The sequence below is a fragment of the Accipiter gentilis genome, chromosome Z (assembly GCF_929443795.1).
Source record: "Accipiter gentilis chromosome Z, bAccGen1.1, whole genome shotgun sequence".
NCBI lineage: Eukaryota > Metazoa > Chordata > Aves > Accipitriformes > Accipitridae > Astur > Astur gentilis.
Window position 1 is genome coordinate 17,874,551 of NC_064919.1, and position 10,222 is coordinate 17,884,772.

At 41.8% G+C, this 10,222-nt stretch overlaps 1 protein-coding gene across 2 annotated transcripts in view; it reads right to left on the bottom strand.

The window, feature by feature from the left end:
• The window catches only part of NCBP1 (nuclear cap binding protein subunit 1), a 32,611-nt gene extending 22,447 nt beyond the window's left edge, over window positions 1-10,164 (bottom strand). For both annotated transcript variants that reach the window (XR_007505019.1, XM_049794556.1), the window contains exons 1-9: window positions 10,029-10,164; window positions 9,647-9,732; window positions 8,766-8,866; window positions 7,319-7,475; window positions 5,371-5,478; window positions 4,717-4,838; window positions 4,153-4,222; window positions 2,349-2,564; window positions 1,207-1,304 (exon numbers count right to left, since the gene is read on the bottom strand). Coding sequence is in view for 1 of the 2 variants with exons in the window: in XM_049794556.1 (XP_049650513.1) it covers window positions 1,207-1,304; window positions 2,349-2,564; window positions 4,153-4,222; window positions 4,717-4,838; window positions 5,371-5,478; window positions 7,319-7,475; window positions 8,766-8,866; window positions 9,647-9,732; window positions 10,029-10,062 (992 nt within the window). In the remaining variant the exon portion in view is untranslated. The remainder of the gene's footprint in view (window positions 1-1,206; window positions 1,305-2,348; window positions 2,565-4,152; window positions 4,223-4,716; window positions 4,839-5,370; window positions 5,479-7,318; window positions 7,476-8,765; window positions 8,867-9,646; window positions 9,733-10,028) is intronic.
• Window positions 10,165-10,222: the final 58 nt, after the last annotated feature.

Consider the following 10,222-nt stretch of genomic DNA (forward strand, 5'->3'; position numbering starts at 1 on the left):
ATAGAACACTTTTTGAAACAGCACAAGAACACACCAGAATTGCCTAAACTATGATTTGTAATGATGTATTTTCTCTTTATGTAGTTACATCACTTCAACACTATACTGCTATGCAAAATAGTTTTGCATAAATAGTCATGGTGATCTGCAATTCTGGCATGCATATATGAAAAAGAAAAAAAAACCCCAAACAACAGATGTTCAGAATTACTTGAAAGCACAATTAAGCTAATGGGTTATATAAGAAACTCTCAGGCTTCAAATGCTTCATCTTTTAATCAGCTCATTATCACCTATCATTAGTACAAAGCAAACAACTGCTACTTCCTTTATTTTATTTCTACCTTTCTGGCAAATCTTGTATCTCCCTCTAGTCTTTTACTTTCCTCTGAGAATTAACAAAAACTATCCCAGTAACTCAACAACCCTGAATTTCTAGTTTCTGCTGAATCAAACAGCTGCAACCAAAAAACTTTATCACAGGCCATCACCAAAAACATTGTTTCTGCCCATTTCTTGCATACTATACAAAGTTTGGTGGTTTTCATTTGGAAGCATGACACAGCTAATTACCAGTGGCAAACCATCTCGCTTATCAATTACCCACATCAGATATTGCTCAGGCAGGAAAAAAAGTGCCCTGACTGCTTCCTGGCACAGCTGAATTCAAACTAATGAAATCTGCTGGCCCTCCAATGACTCCCCAAAGCAAGCTCAATTATCTCTGCCATGTAATCCCAAAGAGAAGAACGCAATAAGGAATAGTAGGAAGCAGAATTGTGTTCATAAACACCAGTGCACAGTCAGATGCAGATGAACCAGCTCAAGGCTTACTGTGCCCCAACAAGTCAGCTGCTTCAAAATGCCAGGAAGCATAACACAACCACACTCTCCACAGTGCTGCCATGAAGAATGAGGTGTGTCTGCATATTTTTTGCAGCACATCCTGTATTAACAAGGATTTCCCTTCCCAAGGAGCCACTGTCCCCCTGGATCATACAGACTCTCCAATATCTGGATATTACAGACCCATGGTATTCCAGGCAACAGTTTTAATACAGTTAAATAAAGTAAATCAAGTTTCATCAAATGTTTAATCTTGAGTTTTTGCCTAACCAGTGCACGACTCTGTATATCTCTGATGGCACCAAAGCCATGGTAGCTTATAAAAAGTACAAGGGCGCTGTAGTGCTAAGCTCTTCCTACCAAGTCTTTCTCTCTTTCCAGTGGGATTTGATGATGCAGTGAAGGTTCTCTTCTATTACAAATCGTTCAACAGAGTGGCTGCCAGGCATGACAGGGCCCTGGTAAGAAAGAATTAAGACTCATGAAAGATCACTGCTAATACAGTGGTACTACAGGTAGCAAGCTATCCTACATACATTTACAGGTGGAAAAAGTAGCCCAACTTCCACATAAACACAGTGAGGTCTCAGCCGCCCTGTGTCCTTCTGGACTGAGAAGCTTGTGTGATACAGCTTCACACAAACCTCATGTTTAAAACAAAATGAATACTAGGACTCATTACAAAAAAAAAAGGGGGGCGGGGAACAAAGTTAGAGAACATGATTATAAGGTCATGTAGCATCTGCTGCTTCCTTTGCTCTGCGGAGCCATCAGGCAGGCTACCACCATGCAGCCTGGGAAAAAAAACCAACACAAAAATCACAGCTGAGCTGGAATACAATAAAGAAATAAAGCCAGGAATGGCCAGGAAAGAATACACAGTTATGGTCTTGTTCATTGCAAAAAACAAGGGCTGATAAAGGAAGGTAAAAGGCAGTGGACTTAAAGCAAAGGGAGGTATTAAAGCACTTGGGGAAAGCAGTATATATTCTTTCCCTATTCCTATACACTTTTGTGTATGTATCTGCTGTTGACCAATGCTGGAGGCAGACTGTTGAGAAAGACAGATCTTTCACCCACCCCAATCAAGCACTCATTTGTTCCACAATATGCATCAACAAATTTTAACAGATGAGTAAACAACAGTTTTTAAAAATTACAAAAAATACCTAGCCTGGAAAAAGACTCAAGTCACCAACTTTATGGAAAACAAGTCTCCCTGAGGGTAGTTTTACTGGAGACATTACTGGAGAATTCAATGTACACTGTCGTTCTAAATGAAAGCATCACAACATCTAACTCCCTAAATTCTGCTCCTCACAGATTTGCTTCGTACAGTAACTTGGTCACTTCATTCATTTATTCAGAAGTACCAAAGCAGAATTGCTGCTGGTCTTCAAACCACTCACTATCCTGGGAGAGGTGACATCACATTTTGACCAATATTGCCCCAGGAACCTAACTGTGAAATCTGCTCACCATCCCCCACAGCAATCACATACCTCAGGATCATCTGTGTAGTCAAACATCCTAAATATAACCCTTGGCATTGGGTACACTGAATCTTCAGTGTGAGGTGGAGGAGTGAACGGAGGCAGATTGTGTTGCAGTGCTTCACAAAGAATGCTGTCAAAAGCCAAGTAGGGCCTCAGAATGTGCCGTTCTTGCCACCGATCTTTTTTCAACTTCTGAATCTGAGACCAAAGGCAGTCTAAATACTGAAGGAAAAAGGTGAGAAACATCAGATGCACTGAATCTCTAAACAAAGCTGGCAGCTCCCTGAACTATCAGAAATGTGTTTCTTAAATTTTGTATTCCATTCAGAAAAAAACAAAGTTTAATAAAACTGCTGATTCAGTAAATCGAGAAATAATTTAAGAACTCTAAATGCCAGAGCTGCTCCTAATTCCACACAACATTGTGTTAGTAAAATTTAACCACTGGCATGTTTTTAAACACCAACAGGCAGCCCAGGAATCTGAGTATGATGGTCATCCTTTGAATCTGCCAGTGAAACTACAGCAGTGAAAACTACTTCGATCACTGCTCATCGGTGGTATTAAAACAGACATAATATCAACATTAAAATTGGAAAAACATTCTGTAGGACTGCCATGCTGTTCCCAGAGCAATCAAAACTACCACCTACTGCATATTCAAGACAAATACAATACTATCAAATATTAAATTAAATACCTTTGCCATGGTTTTCAACACAATTGTGAGTCCCAGTGTTCTCCCAGAGATGGCACAGACACCTGTGCAACAGGCAATAGTCTTGCTTTGTTTAATTACTCTCTTGCTAAAAGCAGTCCAAGAACTCTGGAGGCCTGTGGCCTTACTGAACACAAGTTTCAAGTTATAACTGGTGCAAGGAATGTCTTTACATGGAAGTGCTTTGCATTTACTTAAATTATCCCACAACAAAATGAGAACAAAACTACCAACAACTAGCACCTGAAGTGAACAGTCACGTTTGCAGTACTCTGGGTAACACATGGTCTCAAACGCTTTCTGCTAATCTCTCCTCTATTGAGCGAGAGAAGGAAATTCAGATATTTGGCAGGCAGAATACTCACATTGACAAATCAATCATAATCAGACAGGCTATCTCTCCAAATTACGATTAGCAAGACAGTTGTTAAGACTGTGATTTAACCAGAACAGTGAACAAAATGTAAGAGGGCCATGTTCCAAAACTTCCCAGAAGAGCAGCTTAGATCTCACTTTCCAACTAAGTTTGTCCTCAAACTTAGGGGAAAGATAAAAAACCTAAGAATATCTGAAAAGATAAATTCCACCCCAAACTAGCCAGATGCTACCCCTCCCCTCCAGTATTTTGGGTTTAACTGTGAAGGATGACACAGTAACTGCCACATACAGTTTCTACATATTTGTTTAGCACTTCCTAGAGCTGAGAATGCACAGCCACTACAAAGGTTTCTTTCTTGCAGAAGAAAAACATCAAGGGATAAGTACAGAATTACATTCTGCTTCTCAGAATTGTCTTCTTAACATGAAGCCCTGTACCTGCAATTCCAAAACAAATACTACAATGTACAACCATTCCTCACTTCACAATATTTCCTCAGGGGCCTGTCAGCAAACAACAAAACACTCTTCTACTCACGACCTAGAAGAGAATTCCTCATGTAGAACTTGTCTTGTTAGAATTAATGACAAACAGGAGACAATTCAAAGCATTAATACTTTTAGAGGTACCTTTTAATTTCATGGTAAAAGAACATCTCAGTAAAAAATTGTTTCTCAAACCTTCTGAAAGAATGCAACGTAAAGTCCACTCACCTCTTCTTGTGGATGTGGTTTATCAGCAGTCCAGACTTGGAGCATGGGTACATGAATCTTCTGACGGCGTCTGTTTGCATAGGAAGGAAAACCTGACCTTTAAAAGACTAATTTAGGGCAACAATTTTTTTCTTATTGCGAGTGTACTACTATTTGATGTCTTCAGCTGATAAAGTCTACAATATATAAAAACCAGCTTTGTGATTACTTAAAATATCTCCATTATCATACCTTGACAAAAATGTTAACTTGAAGCACCTAGACAGAAAGCAGTCACACTGCAGAGAACTAACACAACCACCTATCAGTATTCACACCACACTTACAACTGCAGTTGCTCCAGCATGAGCAGAACAAGACCTTCAACATATCATAGAACTAGACAAGAAAACAAAACTTTTCAAATTAAAAAATCTCTCCACCTGTTTTATTTTCAGGGGTTTTTTTCCTCCCACAGAATGGTTCAGACCTAAGACTTTAGAATACTTTTAAGTGAGCAATAATCAAAGGTATTAATCCAGACTTGGATACCGATAAGAGTATTTTTAATGGGTTACAACCTACTTCAAATAGCTTTCTGTCTGAGACAAGAGGCGATCCATTTCGGCATCCTTTTTTTCATATAACTCCTTTCCAACCCAAGGCAAAGACGACAGAAATGCAAACATATACCAGTCACACCGCACCTATAGGAAAGAAATATACTGAAATCTAAGTATACAAGTAAGCTCCAAAAGATTTTGTACACACACTCCATTTTAATTTAAATTACGACATTAGCAAAACTATTATTTTGGCAGCATGTAAAGACCAGCAGTTAAAGACTGGATTGCCAAGCCATGAAAAAAATATACTCTTGCTTGAAATGAATAATTTTTAACTTGAACTGTGACAAGCAGACTTAAGAAATGGTATCACTTTCACAGTCCTCCTGCAAATCATCAATATAGCAGAACAAGCCAGGCACTATGCACTTGCCAATGTAAAATGAATTCACTTCAGCTACCTCACTATAAAGGACCATACTTTCTTACTGTATGCATGTATTTTCTAACTGCCACAGGCTTCTTTTACTCATGCTAAAGAAACTGCTCAAGACAGTCCAATTAACTTGCACTCTCTAAAATTTCACTGTTCTAAGCACAAATACAGAAGCAATGGCACAGAAAAATTGTGAAAACGGCAATTGTGAAAACAGCCTACAGATCTTTTGCTTACTTGGGGTACATCTTCCTCCTGTGTCACACTCACAAAATTCTCAAACATAGCTACCATTGAAGGTGCAGCTATTACGTGACAATTCACAAGATCAGACAGAAAACGAACCTAAAAAAAGACCAAAAAAAAATGTTTTAAAAGCATACTTTCTAAACTGACTGCGTAAGAACAAATAAACATCACTTAAAGGACTAAAACAAACCATCAATAAAAGTACAATATTCATTCAGTACTACAAAGGCAGAAATACTGCACACTGTACAGACCCACCTTTCAACCGTGGAAGAGAAGTACCGTAAGTGCTGCCTAATACATCATTCATTATAATGTCTGTAGTCTGTTTCACTGCAATAACATTGCAAGGATAATACTTGTAATTAAGGAAGGGTGGGAAACACCAGTATGCATTCAAAGACATGCAAATTGATACTACAGGGAAAAAAACCCTTGTGCTTCTATCTACTCTAAATGGTATCAGATCACTAAAATTACAGAAGTGGAAGGAAAAAAACTTCTAAAATCTGAAGACGGATTGATCCATTGCTTCGTGAGTCCAGATGTGCATCAGGGAACAGCAGTGCTGAATCTGTATGGCATTACACATGACTAATTTCTACAATTATTTATTCATAAATACAGACAGCTACACAGAGAGCCTATGTAAAAACTGCTGGCATTTTCAGGTTTCTGAAACACGACAGACTGATGGCGCGCTGGGAATCAATGACCTTATTTGCCTGGGAAGAAAAAATATGCAAGGTAGGAATATATCCTTGATTTGGCTGCACTCTAGTAAGAAATTCAGACTGACAGAAGTGGGAATTTAAGTAGAAAACACCTGGGGCAGAGCAGTGCTCCCCCCCCCTTTTTTTCCTCTCTCCTCTCTTTTGATTTGTATCCTGCCTTCAGACTTAAACAAGGCCCTAGTAGGATCCAAGCTCTCCCAGTATCACCACCATCTTAACAGACAATAACAGGCTGAAATTCTAGCAATTAAAATCTCCTATATTGTTTCCTAAAGGCTCATTTTTTCTTAAAGGCACATTCACAAAGCTTTGTCCAAAAAACCAACACAGGTATTTTGATCTGAAGGCAAATCATTGGGAAGACGTCTTGGGAAAGTAAGCAGACAGTTCAGTACTCACAGAGCACCAAACTCTTTCTTACCTTCCAGATATTCATTGCTCTGAATAGTCTTTGAAAAGTCTTTGACAAAGCTGAGGAAAGATTTCTACTGCCACTCCCAAAGTTGTTACTCTCACAAGTCAGTTGTATATGAGTGTGACCAGAAAAGGTGAAGCTGAAGCCAAAGGACAGCACAGACTTCTAATGAGGATTTTATTAGCAAAAGTGTCCCATAGTTGAACAGCAGTCTCTTGACAAAATACACTGAAATACTAGAATCTTAATTTTCACCAGTGGGCTTCAAAAGAAGCTGGGGAGCTTGGCACTGGGCTTCTAAATCAGACACCGCTGAAGTCCTAATACTTTTTTGCAGACAAAATCTATAAGCAGCAAGACCTGAGCCACACTGTTAAGTTTTCTTTTCAGTTTGGGGTTGGTTTTTTTTCCCCTTGGGAGCCACAGGGAGATCATACACCTCTGAACACAATAAAAGTGCATGACTTTCATCTATCTGATACATTTGACTGTAGAACAGGGCGGGGGGGGGGGGGGCACCTCTGTTTAGAGCAAATTAATTTGTCACTGGGAAAATATACAGTTGCAAGTCAATTTTGCAACTGTAATATTTTTCTCCCCTGAGGAAGGAAATACTTCTTACACAATACACATCTCTTGGTATATCTAGAGTGCACTGCATGTTGATGCCGGAAAAGACTGTAATACACACTGAAAGGCCCAGCTCTTCTGCAACAAAAAGGTGAAAGGAGAAGGAGAGAAAAAGGATGAGCAAAAATGTAAAACAAACAAACAAAAAAACACTTACTAAATGCACAGCTTCGTTATACATATTGACTTTCAGACATTCTTTAAGCTGACGAATCATGGCTTCTACAAATTCTCCACCAAAATTGTAGTTCCTGGCATTCAGCAACCCAACTAGTGTTGTGTAAACAGTAAGTTTTTCTGGTAACAGACGTGCACTGACACAGAAAAAGAAACATAGTGTTAATTGTTTATTCATCATGAGCCAATTGGCAACTGCATAGCATCTTAGAATCTGCTTATTGTAATTAAACTTGTCTCACTAGGAAATAAGAAAAAAGCGCTAGGGTGATCTCGCAGTTCTATCCCATGGTTAGTATTTTACAATTTTATTTTTTTTTTAAACTACAGTCATTTAGAAAGGCAGGTGCCACTCTCAAGTACATTTAAGGTATTTGCTTTTCATTTGTATCTAACTGCTAAGTATTCCAGAGGGTTGGTCAAATAACATAAGTGACAGAATTTATGCAAGGATGTAAGAAGTTGTTTAAGTTCGTAATTTAGAAATAATTTTATTTTATTACACAGCATAATCAGCAAGATTACACAATAGGCATATGCATTTTACGCTCTTAATTTTGATTCCAAGTCTCTCAAGTCAAAGTACCTGATTTTAAGCACAGCATAGGGAAGGTCAGGTCCTACTTTTCCTGAGCCATTTTTGTATGCATGTAAGCTAACCGTGTACTTTCAAAAGTATCTTACTGCTATAGGAAAAAAAATGTACTATTTGCCTTGTATTAACAAACATTGCTACAAAATAAATCTAAAGTATCTCCAAAACCATAGCACAGGCTAGGACTGAAACACTCACCCTCTTCACCACACCCCTTCCTCATATTTCTACTTACCACTGCAGACCCTGCATAACCCCTCCCTCAGACACCGCTCAGTGATCCTTACACAGGGCACCTCTGCTCCTGCACTTTGCTAGGGAGAGGAAGGAGAGCTGTCAGCTAGTGGAGAGCCCGCTTTCAGCTCTTCATGTTCCCAGCTCCCCTCCTCTAGCAAATGGGCTTACAGAGACAGGACCATCTCATTGCCAGAGAACAGGAACAGGCAATGAAAAACCAGCACAAATAATAAGACTAAATAAGTGTTAGCAGCCAACAGCTTCGGTGCTCTTGCACATTTCATTGGGAAAGAGGATATTGCCCAGCATCACTGCATTTGCATTGCTGCCGAAGAGCAGCTCTAAGGTGTCTTCTATCTGCTTTGAATCTTTGTACACATTTCAAGTCAAAGCAACGTAAAGAGGTATTTTCCTTGAATAACACCTAGTTCATACCAAGCTTATTCCACTATTTCTTTTGTTTGTAGTAAAACAAAGTCTACACTATAACAGCACTTGGGAACTAAACCCATTCTTGGCATTTAAACTACCTTAAACACATAAACTTATGCACAGAGAAGCACCTCCCAGATTCCCAGACCTCCTGCATACATACACAGTACATAGTATTCTTAGTATCTTGCTTTTGTAATTTGGCAGATCAGCTTCCAAAACACCAGCTAGGCCCTCCAAGTTGCTCTCCAAAGATGAATTACTCTAAAATAAAAAATATAAAAAAAAGTTTCATCATCAACCAGGCAATACGAACCAGCCCCCGACTCTCATGTGCAAGACAAGGAAGTTGGGTAAGAGCATCCTTTTACGTCACCTCCTTTCTCAGAGCAACGATTCAGTTCTGTTAGGAGGAAAGAACCAACCTCACTTGCCTGAAAGAAGCAGCAGCTACTCCTTAGAAGAGCTGCACGTCCCCCTCAAGGAACCCCAGTGCTCCCCTGGGATGCAAGATCTTACACTGCCTCAGGGACATCTTGGTAAGGTGATTGAGCCTTGATTAATGACACAGCATGACATGAAACACCTTCACGACTTGTTTTTCAGTGCACCACCCTTTTTGTCCTTTTCCTTTCACAGACCTTTCTATTAGTCTCAAATCCTGCCAGGACTTGAAACGAGTGCCACAGGCAGACCAAGTATGCTTGGCAGACTGGAACCAGCAACAACATCCACAGATCCAAGGTCATAACTATTAGCTGGCTGCTTATCATTGTTTGGAAGAGAAAACACTCCTGATTAAGCACTTGCCCTTTTTACAGAAGCTGACAATGTTCCCGCTATCTCATGAAAAAAACGTATTTTCTTTTTGGGCGGTTAGCACAGATTAACCGCTAACACACAACACACAGATAAGGGGAAAAAACCACACAAAACAAAAACAAAAAACAAGCCACTTTAGCTTTCTCGAGCTGCTGCTCGGGCTCCGAGGCGGCCCCGGCCCCGGCCCCTACCTAGGCCCCGGCCCCGGCGCGGCCCGCCTACCTTCTCTCCCACCCTGCAGATGAGCGACTCGAGCCTCTCCTCGATCTCCGACGGCTCAGACGTCCTCCGCCTCTTGTGGGGCTGCCCTGCGCCAACACACCGAGCACACCGTTACCGCCGGAGAGCCCCCGCCCCGGCCTACCTCCATCCCGCCCAACCCCCTCCTCCCGCGGCGGGACGGGACGGTCGGCCCCGGCCTGCACCGTCCCCGCCACCTGCGGGGGCCGCGGGTGGGGATGGGGGGGAAGAAGACGGGGTGGGGGTGGGGTGGGGAGGGGAGAGGAGAGGAGGGGAGGGGAAGGGAGGGGAGGGGATGCGGCGCGGCGCGGCGCGGCACGCCGGCCGGTGGGAAGGAGGGAGGGAGGGCTGCCGCGGCGCTCACCGTCGCTGTCGTCGCTGTGCCGCCGTCGCGACATGGCGGGGGGGGGGGGGGGGGGGGGAAAGCGGCGGCCGTGCCGAGCTGGGACGCCTCGCGCGGGCCAGAGAGGAGCGCGGTCCTTCCGCCGACCAGCTTCCGCCCCGCCGCCCTCTCTGCTTCCGGGGCGAAGGGCGCGCGGCGCGGCGCGGCGCTTCTGC